The following is a 23,493-nucleotide window of genomic DNA, read 5'->3' on the forward strand; positions in this document are numbered from 1 at the left end:
TGGTGCGGAGTCACAACCCAGGTGTCCTGGACTGATCCTGGTACGTACAGGGAATAGCAATCAAGGGGATTTTTTTCACACATTTAGAACAGTCCCTAGGTGATTTTATACAAGGCCCGCTATTATTGAGTGGTGATTTTAATACTATACTCAATCCCAGCCTAGACCATAGCAATACACCTGGAGGAGGACCAAAGAGTCACAGACAGCAACTCAAAGTGCTGATGGGAACATGGGGAATATATGACATTTGGCAAATTCAAAATCCTTTGAACAAGGACTTTACTTTTCACTCCCGAGTTCATGATTCTTACTCACGCATAGATTTGTGGTTGGGAAGCAAAGAATGGTGTGTGGGATGTAAGAACGTGGCAATTGGACCTATGACGTGGTCGGTCATTCGCCCATATTAGAGTCATTTTCCCTTCAAGCAACGATACCGGGACTAAATACTGGCGGTTAAATAATGCATTGCTCTCTGATACCCAACTACATGAATCCCTACGGGAATATATTAAAGAATATTTCACGATCAATGATAAGTGAGGTTGCCCTAGGGGTGGTCTGGAATTGCTTTAAGGCAGTTATAAGAGGCAAGTTGATTGCCAAAGCGATGGCCTGCAAGCGTCAATCCCAACAAACCCGACGAGATTTGCTTAGTGATATAAGTAACCTAGAACAACAACATAAAGCCAGGGGAGGAGGGAAAACATTAAGGGAGCTAGACAAGAAAAGGAATGAACTTAGAGTGATTCTAGACAGAGAAATTAGTAACAAGCTAGATAAATCAAGGGGTATTTACTTTGCAGAGGGTAATAGACCTGGTAAACTATTGGCTAGGCAATTAAAACAACAGATCTCCCCAGAGCCAAATTTTAAGGATTAGGGATTAAGGAGGACAGTACCTTATAGACAATAGGAGTATAAGACGGCGGTTTGCGCAATTTTATCAAGAACTGTATACGAATGAACAACCAATCTTGGACAAGGATATAGCACAGTATTTAGAAGAGGTACACTTGCCCTCTTTGACAGAGGATCAATTGGCTGCGTTGGATGCGTTAGTTACACAGGAGAAAATCTACCACACCATTTCTACGCTCAAGCCACATAAATCTCCGGGTCTAGATGGCTTTACTGGCCTTTTTTATAAAAAGTTTGGGGATTTACTTATTCCACACTTACACAAAGTGTTTAAAAGAAAATTATTACTTACCTGCTAATTTTCGTTCCTGTAGTACCATGGATCAGTCCAGACCGTGGGTTATGTCCCCATTCCAGCAGATGGAGTCAGCAAAAACCTCGAGGGGGCGTCACCATAAGTACTACTACCCCCTCTGCAGGAGTTCAGTATCGAGTATATCAAAGCCCGAGTAGAAAAACAGAACCCCCGAATTGAATCAAGTTTATACAACACGGCCAACAATAGCCGTCAACCATAGCAACGAAAAACTGGAGCGTCCTAGCAACGTGTAGGAGGCTGCACAAACAGTAAGGCAACTTGTGAGGAGCTGTGAACACAGAGAACATGGAAAATGGTAAAGCTGTGCACACAGTGAACAGTGACAATGGTAAAGGACAGATACCAGTACAGTCCCGTCGCGGAAACGGAGCAGGCTGAGCACCCAGAAGTGGTGGGCGTCTGGACTGATCCATGGTACTACAGGAACGAAAATTAGCAGGTAAGTAATAATTTTCTTTTCCCTGTACGTACCTGGATCAGTCCAGACCGTGGGATGTACCCAAGCGTCCCTAAATCGGGTGGGGTCCTGCGAGGCCTGCTCGGAGAACCTGCTCACCAAAATGTCCCGAGACGGGAGAGGCGAGATGCAAACGATAGTGCCTCGCGAAGGTGTGTAACGACTTCCAGGTGGCCGCCCTGCAGATCTCTTGAGAAGAGACCGAACGGACCTCCGCCCAGGAAGCCGCCTGAGAGCGTGTGGAATGCGCTACGATGCCGGGCGGGGGAGTCCGCCCCGCCCCGACGTAGGAAGCGGCAATCCCCGCTTTCAACCACCTAGCAATGGTAGTCTTGGAGGCCTGGGAACCCTTCTTAGGCCCGGACCAAAGGACAAACAGATGGTCAGACGTCCGGAACTCGTTTGTAACCTCCAGATAGATGCGCAGCGTGCGTTGAACGTCCAGGAGTCGGAGAGACCTCGGCTCGGAGGAAGCGAAGGATGGCAACTCCACCGTCTGGTTCACATGAAACGCAGAGACCACCTTCGGGAGGAAGGAAGGTACGGTGCGGATCGAAACTCCGGAATCGGAAAACCGAAGGTAGGGTTCCCTGCACGACAGAGCCTGCAGCTCCGAAATGCGACGAGCGGAACAGATGGCCACCAAAAAGACCGTCTTGAGGGTAAGGTCCTTAAGTGTCGAACTGCGCAGTGGCTCGAACGGAGGCCCCGACAGGGCGCGAAGCACCAGGTTGAGACTCCAGGATGGACAAGGATCCCGTAGCGGAGGCCGCAGATGCTTGACACCCTTGAGGAAACGAGCGATGTCCGGATGTTGTAGGAGGGAGCCTTCCGCCCGCAACAGCGACCCAAGGGCGGACACCTGAACCCTCAAAGAGTTATAGGCTAGCCCCTTCTCTACCCCGGTTTGTAAGAACTGGAGAATCTGAGAAATCGAAGCTTTAGTAGGACTCGTGTCCTGACTAGTACACCACAGCTCGAACACCTTCCAGACTCGGACGTAGGCTACCGAAGTGGACGTCTTACGCGCCCGTAGCAACGTGGATACTACCGCCTCCGGGTACCCTCGGCGCCGGAGGCGACGCCTCTCAAAAGCCAGGCCGCAAGACAGAAGAGTTCTGCCTGCTCGAAAAATACTGGGCCCTGATGCAAGAGGAGGGGGAGGTGTCCCAGCCGGACAGGTCCGTCGACTACCAGCTGTAGCAGGTCCGCAAACCAAGGTCGGCGTGGCCATTCCGGAGCGACGAAAATCACCGTCCCCTGGTGTCCTTCTATCCTGCGGATCATCCTGCCTACGAGAGGCCACGGGGGAAACGCGTAGAGCAGCAGATGGGTCGGCCATGGGAGCGCCAGCGCGTCCACCCCTTCCGCGCCGCGTTCCCTTCGCCGACTGAAGAAGCGGGGGGCCTTGGCGTTGAGCGCTGATGCCATCAGATCTAGGTGGGGAGCCCCCCACCGATGGACGAGGAGCTGCATCGCCTCTTCGGACAGGGACCACTCTCCTGGGTCCAGCAGTTGACGACTGAGGAAGTCCGCCTGCACATTGTCCACTCCGGCTATGTGAGACGCCGCTAGCCGCACGAGATGGCGCTCCGCCCATTGCATGAGCAGCGCCGCCTCTAGAGCGACCTGCGGGCTGCGCGTGCCTCCTTGGCGATTGATGTAGGCCACGGTGGTAGCGTTGTCCGAAAGTATCCTGACCTCCCGGTTCCGAAGAAGCGGGAGAAAATGTCGCAGAGCGAGCCTTACCGCTCTGGTCTCCAGACGATTGATGGACCATGTCGCCTCCACCGCGGACCATGTCCCTTGCGTGGCGCTGCGATTGCAGACCGCGCCCCATCCCACCAGACTGGCGTCGGTGGTGACCACCACCCAATCCGGTACGGCGAGGGACACCCCTCGAGCTAGGTTGGACGGCTCCAGCCACCAGCCCAGACTGTCCCTGGCCTTCTGAGGGAGCGGGAGGACCACCTGGTAATCCTGCGAGAGTGGCTTCCAACGGGAGAGGAGCGCCCACTGTAAGGGCCGGAGGCGCGCAAATGCCCAAGGGACCATGTCGATTGTGGATCCCATCACTCCCAGGAGTTGCAGGTAGTCCCAGGAAGTGGGATCTGGCAACGCAGAGAATCGCAGTATGTGATCCCGCAAAGAGTGCGCCTTGTCCTGTCGCAGGAAGACCATGCCCAGTCGGGTGTCGAAGGTCGCCCCCAAGAAATCCAAGCGCTGAGAGGGCACGAGGGAGCTTTTGGAAAAATTCACTACCCAGCCCAGGGAATGCAGGAACCGTAGCACCCGGGACACCGCTGCTTGGCCGTGGGTGAAGGACTTCGCCCGTATGAGCCAATCGTCGAGATAGGGGTGGACTAGGATACCCTCCTTCCGAAGGGCCGCAGCCACGACTACCATGATCTTGGTGAAGGTACGCGGTGCCGTTGCCAGCCCAAACGGGAGAGCGACGAACTGGAAGTGCTGGTCCAGAATCTTGAACCGGAGAAGATGATGATGATCCGGACGGATGGGAATATGTAAGTAAGCCTCCGTGAGGTCCAGGGAGGCGAGGAACTCCCCCGGATGGACCGCCGCAATCACCGACCGCAGTGTCTCCATGCGAAAGCGGACCACTCGGAGGGACTTGTTGACTTCCTTGAGGTCCAGGATGGGCCGAGACGATCCGTCCTTCTTTGGGACTACGAAGTAGATGGAATAGTGGCCCAAGCCCACCTCTCCGAAGGGCACGGGCACAATAGCGCCTATCTCCTGAAGCCTGTCCAGCGTTGACTGCACCGCTCGTCTCTTGAGAGCCGAGCCACACGGGGAGAAAATGAAACGACCCTTTGGTGGGCGGACAAATTCCAATGCGTAGCCGTGCTTTACGGTGTCCAGAACCCACTGGTCTGAGGTAATCCGCGCCCACTCCTGGTAGAACAACGTTAGCCGTCCCCCGATCCTGGGTACGGCGGAGTGGGCGAGCCTGGCATCATTGAGAGGACTTGGGTGAGGGATTACCTGCCCCTGGAGAGGTGCGGGCGGGCCTGCGTCCGCGAAAGGAACGCGTCCAGGGCTGAGACCTGGGCGCGGCAGGCCGGGAGCCCCCCGGCCTGTAACTCCGGTAACGTCGCTGCGCCCTGGCCCTAGTCCGGGAAGAAGCAAACGCACGAGAAGGACGATATCTATCCTCCGGAAGGCGGTGAACCGCGTTCTCTCCCAGGGACTTGATGAGCTGGTCCAGATCTTCTCCAAAGAGGAACTTACCCCTGAAAGGCAGGGAGCCCAGACTTGACTTAGAAGACGTATCCGCCGCCCAGTTGCGGAGCCAAAGCAGGCGTCTGGCCGCCACCACCGAAACCATGGACCTAGCCAGGACTCGGAACAGGTCATACGAGGCATCCGCCCCGTATGCTACCGCAGCTTCTAACCGATCCGCCTGGGCGGCCTCCGCAGCAGGCAGATCCTGGGAGGTGAGGAGTTGCTGTACCCACAGGAGGCTCGCACGCTGGGCGAGGGAACTGCACATCGCTGCCCTCATCCCCAGGGCGGAGACCTCGAAGACCCTCTTCAGAAAAATCTCCAATTTGCGATCTTGCGTGTCCCGCAAGGCCGCCCCTCCCGTCACCGGAATTGTCGTCCTCTTAGTGACCGCTGAAACTGCGGAGTCCACTCTCGGTACCTTGATGAGATCCAGGAAATCCTGTGGTAGTGGATACAGCCTTTCCATGGCGCGACCTACCTTTAGAGAAGCCTCAGGGGTATCCCATTCCCTCGTGAGAAGCTGCAGGAAGGATTCGTGAATGGGAAATGCCCGGGCCCTCGGCCGCAGGGCAGCAAGGACCGGGTCCCCCTTCTTCGAAGATGTGACAACCGCAGGCGCTACTGGAGCGGGCGGCTCTGGCGGCGGGTCCAGATCCAATTCCTGAATAATTCGTGGGATGAGCTCCTCCAGTTCTTCCCTCTGGAAGAGCCGCAGCGTACGCGGATCGTCTCCTTCCGGCGTGGGGTCCCCTTGGCCCAAGTCTGGGAAATCGGGATCAAGGGCCCCTGGGTCTGGCCCCGCACCCACCGGTCCTGGAACCGTCCGGACGCGGGAGGGAGGACGGGGGGCCCCCACTCCCGCCGAGACGGGGGGGGCCGGAGCCGCGGGCGAGGTCCGACACAGTTTGGCAGGGGGGGGTCCCACCGGGTCATCCAATCCCTGCAGGTAAGCCGTGTGCATAAGGAGTATAAACTCCGGGGAAAACCCTGGTCTGGCCGAGGGGGCTCCGGTAGGCGGTGGCTCCGCGCTGGCTTGCCCCTGCGAGCCTTGCTCAGGCAGCAAGGCCGGGGGCGAATCCGCTGCCGAATCCCTGTCATCCGGCGTGTCCTGTGATCCCTCCGGACGCTGAGTGCTCAAAATGGCCGCCGTTCCCGCCAGGAATGGGGGAGGGGCCGGCCGACGGCGTCCAGGCAAAGGCGCAAGAAATGAAAAATCCGCGGCGGGCTGAGAGGTGCCTTCTCCCCCGGGAAGGCACCGTGCACAGATGCCCTCCCGGGAGATGCGGGACCCCGGTTCGCCGCAGGCCGCGCAGCGCGTCGGTCGCGGCATCAGTGTCGCGGCGAAAAACCCGCGAAAACTAAAGTAAAAAAAAATCAAAAAAAAATCGAGGCCCGGGGTTCCGCGGGGAAGCGCGCCGCCGCCGTGGGGGGGCCCGATGGCCTGCACTGCCCGCCGGCGGAGAAGAGAACAAGTGTCGCGGGGGGGCCCTCCCGGCCGCACGGCCCGCCGAAGACGCAGAGACCTGCCTGCCTGCACCAGCAGCCCACGAGGAGCTGCAAAATGGCCGCTTTCAGGCTGGCCCGCGCGGAGAGGCCGGTAAAAACAGCATCCGCGAGGCAGGGCAGTTTGGGGAGCTGCAAGAAAATAACAGGCAAAACAACGCTACCACTTACCCCGTACGGTCCGAAGAAAACGGAAAGGACACACAGGACAAGGGGTAAGCCACGCCTCCCCAAAATTGAACCCTTTCAATTAACTTTTTTTTTTTTTTTTTTTTTTTAACAAGAAAACTTGATTCAATAGAAATAGGCAAAAGCCCAAGAGAAAGGAGCAGAGGTAAAAGTCAAAAACCTAGCCAAGTTGGGAGAAACCCAAGTACCCTACTCGCATCTGCTGGAGTCAGAAGATACTGAACTCCTGCAGAGGGGGTAGTAGTACTTATGGTGACGCCCCCTCGAGGTTTTTGCTGACTCCATCTGCTGGAATGGGGACATAACCCACGGTCTGGACTGATCCAGGTACGTACAGGGAACAATATATTAACCAACCTGACACTTCCAGTGTCCATGAATGTAGTCGGTATTACTATTCTACCCAAGCCAGGCAAGGCTCTATAGACCAATATCCCTTTTAAATCTTGACTTAAAATTTTAGCAAAAAGTTTGGCCGGCAGACTTAACCAGGTACTACCCATGTTAGTTCATGATGACCAATCGGGATTCATCCCTGGCAGGCAGGCAGGGGATAAACTGCGTGAAGTAGTTAACTTAAAGTGGACAGCACGCGGCTGTCGGATCCCATCGGTTCTGATGGCCCTGGATGCTGAGAAGGCCTTTGATAGGGTCCATTGGGGCTTCATGTTCCAAGTGTTACGAAAAGTAGGCCTTGGGGAGAATTTTCGAACGTGGCTTTCTGCAATGTACTCATCCCTCAAGGCTTGTATTAAGGTGAATGGATCCTATTCCCCTACTTTCGATCTAGGTAGGGGGAACATGGCAGGGGTGACCCCTCTCTCCCCTCGTTTGCCCTTTTTATGAAGCCTCTAGCATCGCTAGTTCACTCTAATGTTGATATTAGAGGGATAGCAGTAGGGAATAACCAATACAAAATCTCATTATTTGCTGACGATATCCTTTTTACCATAGCATATCTTCAGCTTTCCTTGCCCATATTGGTACACGAGTTGGATAAATTTAGTGCTGTATCCGGGTTTAAAGTTAATATGACAAAGACAAAGATACTCAATGTATCCCTCACGAACGTCCAGGTATCCAACATAAAAGATAATTTTCCATTTAAATGGACCTCCCAAAGCATTAAGTATTTAGGCATCCAGTTGGGAGCTGATTGGAGGCAATTATTTCATTTAAATTATGCTACATTGATGGCCAAAACATCCAAAGATTTAGAAATCTGGGACACTTACAGGCTTTCTTGGCTGGGAAGAGTGGCAGTCATTAAGATGAATGTGTTACCACGGTGGCTATATCTGTTCTAGACGCTGCCCATTGAAATACTAAGTTTTTGAAATCCCTACACACTAAGGTTTTCCATTTTATTTGGAGGCGTAGACCGCCCCGAATAGTGTGGAAAATTCTCCATCGACCAAGGATAAAGGGGGTCTTGCAGTTCCAAATTTTATTAAATACTACCAAGCGGCGCAGCTTAGAGTAATACCGGAGTGGATGGTATGCTCCCCCAGCAAACAAACAATGGACACACATTGAACAAATGGGAGTCAATGGGGATACTTTATATAATCTAATATGGGGAATGCATACAAAGGAAGGAATGCAATCATGAACCCTTCCACTAAGACAACTTTAAAGATCTGAAATAACTATAGGCTAATAATGTCGGGCCATAAACAAATATTGCCACTCCTACCCCTGGGTATCTACGAAGCGGGACGACCAGAATCTTATGTGGGCCAAGCCTTTTATAAGTGGACTCAATGGGGTGTATGGTGTTTTGGGCATATAATAGACAATCAGATTGTACTCCCATTTGCTGACTTGCAACAGCAGTTCAATATCCCCAGTAATGAATATTTCCATTATCTTCAGCTGCACCACTGCGCACAGGACGCAAGTTTGAGGGAACATCTTAGCTGCCCGAGGACGGAATTTGAGGACATGTGCTTTATGACGGAGGTGCATACAAGGATGATTTCTAAAATTTATGGATGGCTAGGATTACAATCTGCTGATCGTAGTCAGTATCAAATGCAATGGGAAAAGGATTGGGGGCATTCGTGGACACTTAAACAGTGGTCCCGCTGTTATCTGAATATTGTTAAAAGCTCCATTTCCGCTAATACAGTGAAAACGAATTACAAGTTGCTCTACCGATGGTATCTTACATTTTACTTAGCTTATAGGGAGTATCTGGGGAGAGCTGCTACTTGTTGGAGGAACTGTAAGAATGAGGGTTCCTTTATGCACATTTGGTGGATGTATCCTAAGATGGTCCCTTATTGGAATTGGGTTGCGACCATAATCTTGCAAATAGTGGGTGTGGAAGTTCTTTTCACACCTGAAATATTTCTACTCTCTGCTTACCCTATGGAGTGGCCCTCTCTTAAGAGGGTTTTGATCAATCACATTCTATGTGCGGCCCGCCAGGAACTGGCCTCTCATTGGTGCAAAGAAGGCCCTCCCACAGCAGAATCTGTTATCAAAAGATTATGGTCGGTGCACTACTGGTATTATTTACATGCAGGGAACACGGATAAGATGGCCTTGCATATCGATCTTTGGGAACCATTTCTACGCTGGTACAACACCTTCTGAAACATGATGTTTGGGTACACAAGTCAAGCAATGTGGGGATGGGTGTTTGGGTTCAGCCTGAGAGTGTCGAAACGGGATGACTGTAAGAGACATGTTTCTATTTCTATTACTTATTGTACTTTCTTTTTTACATAGCTGTTCAATTGTATTTACTGATTAATGATGTCGGAAGCTCAAATGTATGATTTATCAGGGAGGGGGGTGGGATGAGGGTGGAAGGGGGGAATTTAAAGAGAGTTAAAAGTTTATTGGCAGTTTTATGCGCTGTATTCTTGGTTTATGGGATTTGGGACATATATGGTTGATATGGCTTACATGTTTTTGATTATGCCTGTATTTGCCAATAAAAAAAAAAAAAAAAAAGATAGCGAAACTAGAAGTATAGAGAAGGGCAACAAATGATAAAAGGGGATGGAATGGCTCCCTTGTGAAGAAAGGTTAGAATAGTGCTCTACATGTTGGAGAAGACAACTGAGAAAGGATGTGATAGAAGTTTATAAAATCATGAGTGGGGTGGAAAAGAAATAGGGGACAGTTATTTACCATTTGGAATGGTACAAAATCAGGGGACCCTCAATGAAACAAGCAGCAGATTTAAAACAAAAATCGGAGAAAGTATTTTTTCCCTCGACACATGCAAGCTGTGAAATTTCCTGCCAAGGGATGTGGTCAAGGGATGTGGTCAAGGGAAGTCTGGACAAGTTCCCTATGTATAAAATACATAAAAAATTATTAGCCAGATATGTTTGGAAAGCCATCACTTATGCCTGAGCGTGAAGAACAAGGAATGGCGCTACTCTTTGGGATCTGCTGGGTACTTGTGGCCCAGACTAGCTACTGTCGGAGATAGGTTGCTGGGCTCAGTAGACCTTTGGTCTGACTCAATATGGTAAATCTTATATTAAGTCAAAACTAAGCGATCACTAGGGGCAGGATTCTCAAGATAAACCGAACAAAGGTGATATAAAGGGCGAAGAAGCTGAGAATAAGTTTAAAACCATCCATGGCATCTGGAATGCTCAGCTACAATGACGTCCTGGGAGCCAGGTCTCAAGCAGAGAACGTAACCTTTGAGGTTTCTGAAGGCTGTTCAGCTTATCACTATATTATAGAACAGTTTCTATGCATACCACTGCCCCCAACAAATCTTCCCCGGTCTTTTGTGCCAAAGTAACCACAAAAAAAAAAAAAAAAGAACTGTGAATATTTGATTATCTAAGCAGAAATTATGTTTGGGGAAAGGGAAAAAAAAAAGTCAGTGTGTCATTCGGAAGCACTCAGGCAAATATATTCACTGTTTTCAAAGCATTTTATATTCCCATTTGCAGCTCAATTGTCACCTCCCAAGAGAACGGCAAAACAGAGAGCTAGCACTCCCCACACTGCACAGCCTTCATGGAGGAAGATACCTGCTGCAGCAGCAACTTATGGACAGAGGCAGAGCGTTGCTCTCCAACAAAACCTCACCGTCTCCACAGCTGGGAGACATGGAAACGGATGTCAACTGCTGATAAAAGCTCTGATTACTAAAACAGAGGTTTTGGTTCTCTTCTGCTGCTTACATTTTTACCAGCTGCTAGGTATTTTAAGTGAACATAGTGCTATTTACTATCAAAAATTGGTAACATGCCTCAGTTTGACACAGGGAGTCGACACAAAGCCAGCAATCTGCAGGATGGCTGTGATTGCCTGACTGCCACCTGCTGGGAGGAGACTCCCTGTCTGAGCCTGTTTGTCTACACTGCCAGTGGCAGCTCTCATCACCCACAGTTCCCTTTGCATTGACTCACTGTTATATTTAGCACTGCTGAAATGGCATGAACACGGTTGCCTCCTTCCCCGAAGACTGCCAACTGAGCCGAGCATGTGGGGCACTAAGAAACCTGCATTTGTCGTTCAAAGTGACTGTGACACACCAGTATACGGAGGCAAGTGCAGGTCTCGTTTAACCCTGCCTAGAAACATAAAGCAAATGCTTTCTGTTTCGAGGGTGGCTCCTTACTAGAATGCTCTAAATGTTGTCTGCAAGTTACGTTTTTAGGGTGGTGCCCGGCATTCATAGCAGCTGAGAAAGTCACTTTGCAACAACAAGAGGAGACTGTTTCTGTACAGAGAGGCCGTCCCATCACTGGGATCTGCTGTACAGTAGCAGCTGCCTTGGCAAAGGTACCACAGATCATCTAAACTAGGTAATGCCCTGCTAGAGGTTTATAAGATACTACTCATAGCCCAAAGCTGGCTTTTCTTTTGTCCGTGGTTAAAAAAAATACAGATCAACATAAGTAAAACTGAAGCTTCATTAACTTGTATTTTTCTTTTTTCCCAAAAATATGAAACATGCTATTCATTTTGATGTGGGCATCTGTTCGTTTTTGTCTGTCACAGGTACTGTCCAGCCCATGGCGCTGAACAGCAGTGAAAGTTGCTTTAATAAGCCCTTTATTTTTACTGGTCATTCTATTTTTATCAAAAACAAAATTCAATAGTAGCTCACTAAATTAATAGTAGCTCACTAGAAAAAAAAAAAAATCCTACAGATCAGTGAAATGGAAGGAAGCAAAATGTTAGGGAGGAGTATGCGTGTCTGGGCAAACCAGCTGCTATGCATCACAGAGCAGAGGGAGGGATATGTGAACCCTCAGTGGAGGGATGCAAGCAGGGCACATTCCATACACGTACTGGTGCCAGCGTCAAGAGTTTGCACTGGGATCAGTTCCAGACCTTCAAGAGGATGAGGGCAGAGGTCAGTGTGCAACAGCAGATTGTCAAAGACAAAGATAAAAAAAAAAAAAAGATGCGCTGGCTCCTCTGTACAAACATCAATGCTAAAGAGAAAAAAAGGCATAGATGTGGAAAAGTAGAGGTTACTTAAATGTGACTAAGTAAAGGCGATAAATATGAAAAACTACACGATGTATGCTTAAAAAGAATGGAAAATACAGATAGAAAAAAGTTATTCCAGATCAGGCAATCTACCCAGCTAAAAAAAAAAAAATAAAAAAATACAAGAGTGCATTCTATGCTTACAAATACACACACACTGATAAAATGAGAGCTCTCAGATGCTCTTATGGCATAGTTTGACATACCTGTAATAAGAATTTGGCATCATCTTTTCTTCCTGCATCCAAATACTGAAGAAAAATATCTGTGACAGGTCTGTAAATGGCGAATTGATTGGCCAAGCGCTCTGCCAAAGCACTTACTAGAAAAATGAAAAAAAAAAAAAGGAATTTGTTCAGAACTAAAAATGTATAAAGTGAAAATCTGTTTGCAGCTTGAGGATGAACTGTCGTATTTCAAAAGAGAAGGATAAATGCACAAGAATACTGGGGGCACTTGGAAATCACAGATTCAGGCAGAGACCAGGTGACAGGTGCAACGCAGTCTAACAGATGTCAGAAATCTAGGAAAACTGAAAACTCGCTTGGTCAAGCGGCTTACGGTTGTAAAACAGCGAGCAAGAGAGATCTAGAAAAATGAAAGCTGCTTTACTCAAGGATCGTCCCAGGCTGAGCCCCACCCTTTCCCCTACACCACAAGTGGGCAGTCACTGCCCTTAGAGTGGCCCTTGAGAAAGTGTGCCTGGCCACATGGGTTGGCGGCTCTGCTCAGAAAGGCCTATTCCCTAAGGCAGTGGTCCCCAACCCTCTCCTGGAGGCCCACCAGCCAGTCGGGTTTTCAGGATATCCACAATGAATATGCATGAGAGAAAATTTGCATGTTATGAAGGCAGTGCATGCAAATTTTCTCATCAACTCATCAAATTTCTCATCAACTCATTTTGCTCACTTGGCTTTGAAATTTACTCCATGGATTCATTCCAAATTTCTGCAGGTTTCAAAACACTTTTTTTTTTCTTTTACAAAAGAAAACACTAAATTTGAAAAGGTTGGCCAAGCACCAACAGAAAGCTCTCTACCACACACAGCAAGGATCCGCTCACTCCAGTTTCCACAGGTCTTTCCTGATTGTCCTCACTCTGCAGGTGCATAGGTGCAGATGGGCTCCGTCTGGTAACTGCTGACTATCAGCAGTTCTGGCAGCCTCCACGAGGAATGTGCGCCGTGCACCGCTGGAGGCTCAGCAGGACAGGGCAGGCACCTACCAACACAGGAAGCCTCTGTCAAGCCTGTCGTGAGCCACAACGGACCTTAGGGGCTGCTCTTCCCTGCCAACCAAACAACTGATGACAGAAAACACACTGTACGCAACAAAAAGGAAGCCCCAAAACAACTAAATAAATAAATAAATAAATAAAAGTATTTTAAAAAAAATATATATCAGGTCTAGTTTAGAGGTCAGGTGTACTTATAATTTCATTTATTTTCTCTGCAGGGGACAGACATGAAATACCATGTTAAGGGCTTTTTGTACTAAGCATTTTCTCCATAAACATGGAATGGGGGCAAACCTTTAGTAAAACTGGTCCTGAAAGAGAATATATATATATATATATACACACACACACACACACACACACACACACACACACGTATAGGGACAAATTTGCAACGCACATTTCTCCAAGGCAGCTTCTCTGTTTTCTTCCATCACCTTCCTGAATACATAGGACATACTTGAGATGGGCATACTGGGGTTCTGTGCGCCAGAGATTAACAAAGGCTCGATATATTCCAGTGCAGTCTCAAGGTTATTGCTGAAAAATGAACACAAAGTCATCATATAGCTAGGCTTCTAAAGTTAGAAAATGAGTACCAAAAATGAATGTTTCACTTTTAGACATTAATATTGCAAAAAATAAATAAATAAAACAGTGATGTGAAAAGTACTTCTGATTCCACTTATGCAGACACAGCGACAACACAACTGGTTTAATGGCTGCAACCTTTGGCCAGTGAATTTTTTTCTGGACCAGCACAGTGCCCGAGTAACTGTGATACTAATGTTTTTTAAAATACCTTTTACTATTAAAAAAAAAAAAAAGATGACTGAGTTAGAAGCTTAGGAAAGGAGTTCTAGAAATCCCAAATATACAACTAAAACATTAAAGGATGGCATCTGAATAATTCATGCAGGACACTTAAAGAGGGGTTGTTTTTTTTTTGTAAATATTCAATTAAATGAGCTATCTGAATTTTTCATGGCTGTCTTTTTACAGCCGTAAATGATATTAAATGTAATCTTTTCAACGGCTTTTGTCTGCCTTTTCTCTCTCTCTCTCTCCCCCCCCCCCCCTGCCTTCCATGGACTGCACTAAAAAACTAATGTGGGTGACTGCGGTAGTCATGCATGCAGCAAGCGGTTCTAAAAAAAAAACCCCAAAAAAAACCAACCTAAATTGGAAATCGCTCGAAGGATTACGCTCACGGAAAGGAATCTGGGCAAACAGCAACTTAGAACTTCCCCCCCCCCCCCCCCCCTCGACCGGGCTTGGACCAACCTAGCTGAAAGCCCCGCCAGAAACCTCGAGCAACACCTACTGACAAAGTCATTCCTTGCCAGGCATTGAACCGTGCCACCTTTCAACCAGATGCCCAGCCCGGAAGTGTCCGCGAGCCTCTTCGGCATTTCCAGCCATGGTCTGCCATGCTCAACGTGCGACCAACAGTGCAAGCTTAAACACACGGGAGGGGTACCAATCATGAAACCCGAGATTCGATTAGGTAATAAAAATAAGAATTGAAAACAAATAAAAAGGAATGTTTGCAGGTGCATGGAGGTTGTTTTTTGTTTGTTTGTTTTTTTTTTTTTTAAATCTACTGTGACAAATTTGAGGCACGCACACAAAAAAAAATAAATCCCACAGATGTGCAACGATGTGCAATCTAAATAGCAACATGAAGCAGTGGTAGTGGTTTTCCCACTGTAAACTGGGAGATTTCAGTATTTTAAGTGGATTCTTTCTAGGATTTACTGGTGGGTTTGAAAATTAATTTCTCTCCATAAAAATTCTTTCTGAAGCCAGCATGTTACTGGCAAATTTAGGATATCAGACATTAAAATCTCAGCTTTCACTGAAAACCAAACCTTAAATTTCTTCCTTTTAATTGTGAACTTTCTTTTTACAGAGGAAATGCTTAGCATTTGGTGATCTCCTCATGCTTAGCCAATCCCACCGTTTCACTTCTTAAAATGTATTTTCCGCATTCCTCAGAACTGTAATGTAATGAAACCCGGGGCTTATAATTCTTTTCCGAGAAAGTAGTGCAACAGACTTGCTAAATTATGTGTCTTCTGAGCTGTTCTCCTGGGGAAAACATTAAAAATTATTTTGTTTTGCTTATGGAGCTGTCAAACTGCACCATCTTTTCAAAACAAAAAAAAAAAAAAAAGTCAAGCAAAATCCAGCTCTTTGCCCCAGGCTTAAATCTCACGTTTGCCCCAGAAACCCTTTTCGGTTTTTTTACATTTAAAAATAGAGCCTTACAATTGCTAATCATCAGCACAATGTTTTCCTAAGGCATAACTTTAACAGGCATACACTAACACAAAAACCAGGTGTGCAAGCTAAAACACAGCTAAAAAGAACACACAACAGGACCTGCGCTCCTGTCCTTACATTTGGTCAAGTCATGGGGGATGGAAGGAGCGTAAGAGGAGCTTTCAGAAACTTTTAAAGAAGACTGCAATATAAACACGAGAGGGAAAACAGGGAAATCGATTTCTAAATGGAATTATTGAAAGCAAAATTGTTCCTGTATTTCAACCTGTCAGTCTAGTGAGTCAGAGAGAAGCTTCCTCCCAGGCTGGGGATGTAGAAAGGGAGAAGAACCTCTCCTGGAGGCACACCTAAGCAGTGGGGTTTTCAGGCATGGGACAGATTTGCATACACTGCACTACAATACTGATATTGGGGCAAAGTCGGCTTCTGGGTTAGTTCGCCAAGCTGCCGTTCCTTTTCCTTTTTTGGCATGCCTGGCAAAGTGGACCAAGAAGACATGAAGTCTGATAGGAAAAAAAGACTGCAGCAGTAAAAGTAGGGCTGTCCTTCTCTTGAAATATTTGCATCTGCTCTTGGCTAGGCAGCAGAGGTTGTGTGTAGATGCAGAGTTTTTGAGAGGTCTTCTCCTTTTGTTACAGGGAATGTGCTTTGCATGCTGAAGTGCAGCTGTAATCAACGTTATAGTAAGTGAAAGGCCAAACAAGCACACACACACACAGTGGCACGTTCTCATTCTCGTCCTTATGGGTATTAGGCCACGTCACCAGCCATTAACCAAACTGAGAGAATGAAATGGTCAGTGGAAGCGGGTGAGCAATGTCCAGTTAGGAGGCACTTTCTAGCTGGCAACCTCCAATAGCAAGACTTTGTTATTCAGCAAAGCTTTCCCATAATTTCAAGCTGCTTCACAGCTTCCACAAACTGACCCTACACAGGGCCCACTCTCATGTTTATTCAACCATATTATCTTCTCCTTCTCCTTGAGTCAACTTCCCCTTTGGATTGAATCCCCTCAAGGCCACCTCTTTCTACCTGCACACTTTGTTTCTTTCCTAGTTATGTTTATTCCAAGTTATTCTCCTCCTTGTTCTTTGTAAGACATATTATTGTCATTATTTATTTATTGCCTGTTAGAATGTAAACCGGAGTGATAAGTAACTCTGTTACCTGAACCTCGGTATAAAAAAGTTATAAATAAATAAATAGTCCAAACAAAAGGATGCTGCTGAACGAGCACCAAGTGGGCCCCTAGAACATGCTGTATGGTCTGCCTGAAACCTCAGCTGGCACACAAAATGAGAGAGTCACCGCATTTCAAAAGACCGTGGCGGCCCTTAGTTTTGTTTGACACAAGTAGGTGGTGCCCTTACAGCTTTTTTTTTTTCCCCCCCCCACACGCCACCACTTACTTCCTGATGTGAGCCAAAACTCTGTTATTGATAAAAAGCATGTGTGATAGGCGAAGAGATGCGCCAAGTTTTTCCATCATACTCTCCACTTCATCAACGCCTTCTATGTCCCCCTTCGCAGCCAGAGCCTGTACCAGGCGCGTCACCGCCAGCTGGGTGGGCACCTTCTCCTCCGCAAGCATGGTCTTCAAAGATGACAAGGCGTCTATTCAAGAGAAAAAAAAAAAAAATAATTTCAGGACTGAGCCAAAAGGTTTGCTAATTAATGCTCAGAGAGACTGCCGACTGGAAGGGGAAGGGAGGCAAGAAGGCTAGCAAACTACTGCCCACATTAAGAAAGGACTTAGACTATGCTGTTTTAAGGCATTACAGTTTTATCATGAACTGGATTTCGCTCTTTTTTTTTTTTTGCCACACTAGCACAAAGTTGATCATGGAGTCTGCTAAATTTACTTCACCTTTTTTTTTTAATTTGGTGCTGCTCACAAACAAAGTGCTGTGTATCTGAAATATATGCCTGCTGCTACCTGTACAAATGCTACTGACTAAGTTCCCTCTGAAAACACCCCACAGTACTTAGCACAAGCCTTGAGTTGAACCAATCTACCTCCAGAAAATCAAACCAGCAATAAGAGAGACCTCAACCGAACCCTACCCCCAGCGTTTAATTTTATATATATATATATATATATATATATATATATATATATATATATGTGTGTATTTTTTTTTTAAGAGTTCCTCTGCACTCTTGAAGTTGGACAAAGCCCACCCTCCAGTCTTAACCGTGAACACCAATCACCAGGCCCCCCGCACTTCTCCGTCACAAAACGGAACAGAAAGGCACAAATGTGATTGCCTTCCGTTTTCTCTGTCAGAATTAAATCTGAACCACTTGAAGAAAGACTGCCCAGCTTGTTCGAGATTTGCAATCTAACTACGAAACCCACAGCTAATCAGTAAACTGCCAAGGGCAATATATTCACGGTTCTCCATAAATGGGGTCCCTGCCAAAAAAAAAAGAAGCTTGCCAACAAAAGTCCCGGGAGAAGAGCAGTAATAGAGTCCATGTCAACGGGGATACAGCCTCGGCTGATCACGTTGAAATAACATTTCCTTTCTGCAAACGGCAGTCATGTTGTGTGCCTCAGCTGAGCAGTAAGGAGCTCCTGTTTGACTGCCTAACAGCTTCATGTTTTGTAGCCCGATGCCCTAGATTACTGAGGAGATGAGTGCTGGGAAGGACAAGAGTGTCGTGTCTGCAAAGACAAATGTGTGTGCTGAAATATGATGGCAGGACAGCTCTGTCCTTGTCACAGTGTGCTAAGAAGTGCTGGGAGGACATGAGCACAAAATGAGAACCATCTGTTTGTATTCCTAAACTAAAACGGAAATCTTTCCTCTCCCGCTCTTCCTACCCCCCCCTACCCAAAATGTAAAAACACAAAAAATGAAAAGAAGGCTCTGAAGAAGATTATTTTATCACTGTTGGCACTGTGAACTATTTAAAAAAAAGTATTAGATTAAGTTTTTTAAATCAATATTATAATCATTTAGTGCACAATCATGCACATTTAACACCCAATTTAACTCGTTTGATATCTCACACAACCAACACAATATGCAGGAAGCAACTGCTGGGAATTGTTTCAGATGCTCTAAAGTATGTTAATTTCCAGAGCAAAATGACTTGTGCTGTGAATTTTAACGCACTTGAAAGCCTGTACTTTCTCTCTTTCTGGAGCACAAATTTTGCATGTCTGAAGAGCTGTGATTCATCTTAAGAAAACCCATCTTGTGTTAAATGGAATGGAAACTGGACTAAGTGGTCAAATGACAAGTACATTCATATTCAAGCTGTATTATAAATGCATGTACAGTAATTTACGTCTCTCTGCTACCACAAAAGGCTCTTGATAAGCAGGTAATTTGCTAAATGGACTCCTTTATCCAAGTATTCGAAGGGCGTTACAAGAAAAATCTGCCGAGGCATTAATGTGACGTAAAGGTCAAGCATTGTGACATACCTTTCAAATAATCCCGCCTAACTTGCGTTATGATGAGGAGGCTGCTGGCAGCATCGTTCAACGTGAAGCCCTTGATGTGGGTCTCGGCGCTAAAAGAAGCAGACATTTAGAAAAGAATTACTGACATGCTTCTGATATGATAATAAATGGTTGAGCACCAAGGTGAAATTATAAAACTACTGTTCGTATGTTAAAAATATTGCTGCAAAATATCGACCTGGAGACAGCTTTTGTGTTATTCTGTCAATGGGTATAGAAGGATAATCTTTTCTCCGCATTCTGACAGATGACAAAAGTTGGAAACGAGCAACAAAAGAAATGAAGTACAAGATTTTCTCTCTTATTTTTTTATTTTTTTTATTTTTTAAACAATCGGTTCAGATTCTTGAATGCTGACATATTAGATGACTAAAATAACTGTGTGCCCTTGCATTGTTCCATTGTATCCCAAGCCGGATACTTTCTCTTCGGCTTCCCCACCCACCCCCAACGTTCACCATAATTATAAAATGTAAAACTACTCTTCCAGCAATAAAAAGGGAAAAAACAAAACAAAAAAAAAAAAAAAGATTTATTTTCAGCCCTGTACATTTTAAATATCAACCAAAGCATATTGTGAACCACCAGCGTATCATTTGGTTGATTAATTTTCACATTTCTGTCATCTAGAGGAACATACAGTGCTTTTAAACCCATGAACATGCTTCATGCTACTGCCATTGTCATATTAAAATTACATTGCACATATCAATTTTTTTGCACAGCGCGAAACTTTACACAATAGTAGCAGTGGAAAACTTTCCTTTAATGACACGGTTCCACCGCTCAGAAACAAAGCACCAAAATGCTTTCAAATCAAACAAGAAAGTAACCCAGCAATCACATCTGTTTCATAACAACATCTGTCAGAAGCTCCCTTGCTCATGAAATTGAGGCGTTAACTTTTACGAGACCTATTTCTAAATTGCAAAAACTTCCCTGGGCAGAAACAGAGGGGGCCCCGCCGTTTGTCATAATCGTCAATCACAGATAAACCTCCCTGATCATCTGGGTTGGTGGCCCACCACCGAGCAGCCTACCCTACCTGGAACTTCTGAGCTGAGCCGACCGGGAGGTAAGCAGGGTCACTGCTCAATCATTCTCCTCAGTCCCAAGGAAATCTTTGAGAGTGCACAATATGACTATTCTTCTCAGTCACTTTCAACCCATGGGGCCCTCTCAAACACAGTCACCGGGCTCACGATTTTCTTACTCTCCCCATCAATCCTCTTAATCCAGATATAAACAGCCATTGCTCAGCTCCAGTTTTTACCCCTTATGTCCCATTTGTCAAAGCCCTTAAATCAACTCATGCATGAGACTGTAAATTATGTACAACGTGGTGGATTTTGCTTTCCTCAAACTGGCAAGCTTCAGTGTGATTAAATAGATATTTTAGCCACTATGGGTTGGATCTACTCTCTCATTCCAGTACTACTTTTTATTTTAAAACTCATGAAGTTCAGTCCTTAGAAAAAACAGCTCCTGAATTTGGTATGCCGATGCTACCAACGTCAGTCGGCTTTCGGCATTGCCACTGCAACCCTGATCAGTTCAAACTTAATACAGCAAGGCATCCTTTTATGACAAATATGCCTCCCTTCACTCGGCGCTCTACTTGTTTTTCTATGCAAAAATCTACAAAAAATAAAAACGCCTGTTTCTAACTATAAAGTTACTTAACAAGGAATATACAGAGAGCTTGCAAACACAGAAAAATGACCCAGGTATTACTAAAAGCACTGGAACAAAACAGAATGGAAGGTGATCAGCCCTCCTGGTTTCTAAGGGTCCTTCATGCCACTTTATTTTATTATTATATATATATTTTTTAACAGATTTCTTTTAATGCCTTGCATGCAAAATGCTGCTTAAGACAGACACACACCCAATTCATGCAGGTTCTTGCCAAAGAGTTGGGCAAAATGGGCAGCTTCAGCAGTGCGAATGCTCCTGTTGCTGGGTGGACATGATACACTGCTGCCGCACACATCGCCTGCTGTCATGTTACACAGCCACTTTGTATCACCCAACAACTGACAGCTTCTAACAAGAAAATCTGAGGGAGACGCGTGGGTGATGTATTAATAAATGCGTAAGGACATTTTAAGCAGAGAAACAATGAGGACAACAGTCACGTTTCATCTACATAAGGAATTATATCCTTAAACCAGAGAGAGCTGGTAATTGGGTTATCAACCGGTTCCCCCCCTCCCCCCCCCCCAAAAAAAAAGCTGATCCTAGTTTTAGTGCACTCCCAGCCTCTCTCTACTTAATAACAGAACTAAAACCTGACCTTAAAATGGGGGGGAAATCCTGGCCTGGATCAGCCTGTCCCCAAAAAAAAAATTGAAGACAATTGGATTGGGGATATCATTACACAGCTGGTAGAGCGCCTGGGATTTTCTTCCAAAGCAGCAGCCATGTAAAAAAGAAATGTCATCTCAACTGATTTGCTGACTGAAAAAGCCAGATTATGTCAAATCACCGTCTTTTCAAACGTGTGCTGGCGACGCAGGGAGATAAAGGGACTTACCCACCACTACAGAGAGAAGGGCCAGGGAAGCCTTCAACTCCTGTCCCACGCTCTAACCACCTGCTCACCCCCTCTCCTCCCAGGCACCTAGGGGCTCTACACCTATTTTTATAATGGCCGTGTCTTGTTTATATGGCCTCCTTTCCCTCTGGAGCCCTAGGAGAAAGGAAACCCTTCTCTCTTTCGCACCAGTCGATCCTGGATCTGGTTCTCACTGCCCCCCCCCCCCCCCCCCCCAAAACAGGTCTGGTTTTCAGGGCTACCAAACCATGCAAAGCAGCCCAGTTCTTGATCATTATGCCTCAAAAATCCATTGTGAGTACCCTAAAAACCAGACCCGTTTGTGAATTTTGCAGAGCAGATTGGCGACCACAGCTCAAAGCCAAAAGTTCATAAAAAGCACTGAAGATTCCTGTGCCTTGGGCCTGTGGGAAAGAGAATCTCCCATCGCACTACGACAACGCTTTTTGCTGTTTGCAGTGAGAAACAGAACCGCCATACTCTCCCCTTTATTGCTCAGATTTTAATTGTAATCCTAAAATGCTAACGCCTTTAGCCTCTGAAGCTACTCTTACTTAGGCTCTCTCACCCATGAATCTAATTAAAGCAGGGTTCTGCCATTCTGACCCTCACCAGAACTCCAAGTAAGCCTCACGCAAAAAAAAGTATAAATATGATAAGAACAGCTGAAGCATAACATATTAGGACAAAAAAAGAGAAAGGGGACTGTGAAATGAGACCAAAAGCAGCAGCAGCAGCAGCAGAATCCGAAAAGCAGGCAAGCTGAGGCCTCCTAAATGCAGAAGGTAGGTCAGTGGGATCATCTTATTCAAGTGGCTTGTTTGTTTACGTTACAAAACATGTTCTATTCAATGCTTCTGTAGCTTTTTTTTTTTTTTTTTTGGCAGAGATAATTATTTGAGGGTGTGAACTTGAGCACAAGCAGCTTCTCTAAAAAGCAGTTGGTGCTCAATGTGGTTATTATAAGCTGCAGACCTCTGGATAGCCGTTTCAAAGGGCTTGAATGGAAAACTGAGCTGGATAATGGGGGTCTGAATATTTCTGGTGATAATACGAACAAAGAATAGTGAAGAGCTCAATGCCCAAAAGTGGTGGAAGAAATTCTAGCCCCCTCCTCCCTTTTACCCAGCTCACTTCCCCCCCCCTCTGTTTCTTTTGAACATGTAAGAAAATATCAGACTCACGACTGACAGCTTTGGGAGGGAATGGGGAAACGTCTGATGTACTCTAGCTATGCATGCAGCAAACCAAAGATACTACGGGACACCATCTCACGTGGCTCTACCTCCTGTTCTCGCTATATTACAGATGAAACTAGAGGGTCACATTCCCCCCACCCCTCTTTTTTTTAATGTCTTTATTTTTATTTTTCAAAGGAAATAGTAGTCTTCCCCTTGTAATATAAGTGCAACTAGGAGAGCAGGAAAATAAAATGTCTGAGAAGCACCAACTGTAGGATATCGACACTGCGAACTGCTTAGTTGCACGGAAGCTTTACAAATTATCAAAGGTAAATGTGCTGCACTTCAGCACTACCTTGAACTTTAAAGTCCATTTTCTTGTGACCCCAGGGAGTATTTGCATATAGGGCCTGATTTTCTAACTCATTTACATGCAAAGAACACCGTTTTTCACACATAAAATGGGCTTTTTGAAAATTGCCCCGGGGACTGTGCACATAAAAGCATGGGCGGAAGAGATGCTGTGGGCACTTTTGTGTGTACTTGTAAGAGGTGCTCCCAGGGGTGAAGAAAGCATTTATGTGCATACTTAACAGTTTTCAAAAGTACACACGGACATGTACGCCTATGCT

General features: G+C 46.2%; 1 protein-coding gene across 1 annotated transcript in view; it reads right to left on the reverse strand.

The window, feature by feature from the left end:
* The window catches only part of LRPPRC (leucine rich pentatricopeptide repeat containing), a 312,777-nt gene that overhangs the window by 34,191 nt on the left and 255,093 nt on the right, over positions 1 to 23,493 (reverse strand). Inside the window, 4 exon segments of the mRNA XM_029593332.1 lie at positions 12,332 to 12,447; positions 13,763 to 13,902; positions 17,058 to 17,262; positions 19,085 to 19,173. Coding sequence (XP_029449192.1) covers positions 12,332 to 12,447; positions 13,763 to 13,902; positions 17,058 to 17,262; positions 19,085 to 19,173 — 550 coding nt within the window.

The sequence above is a fragment of the Rhinatrema bivittatum genome, chromosome 3 (genome assembly GCF_901001135.1).
Source record: "Rhinatrema bivittatum chromosome 3, aRhiBiv1.1, whole genome shotgun sequence".
Classification (NCBI taxonomy): Eukaryota; Metazoa; Chordata; class Amphibia; order Gymnophiona; family Rhinatrematidae; genus Rhinatrema; species Rhinatrema bivittatum.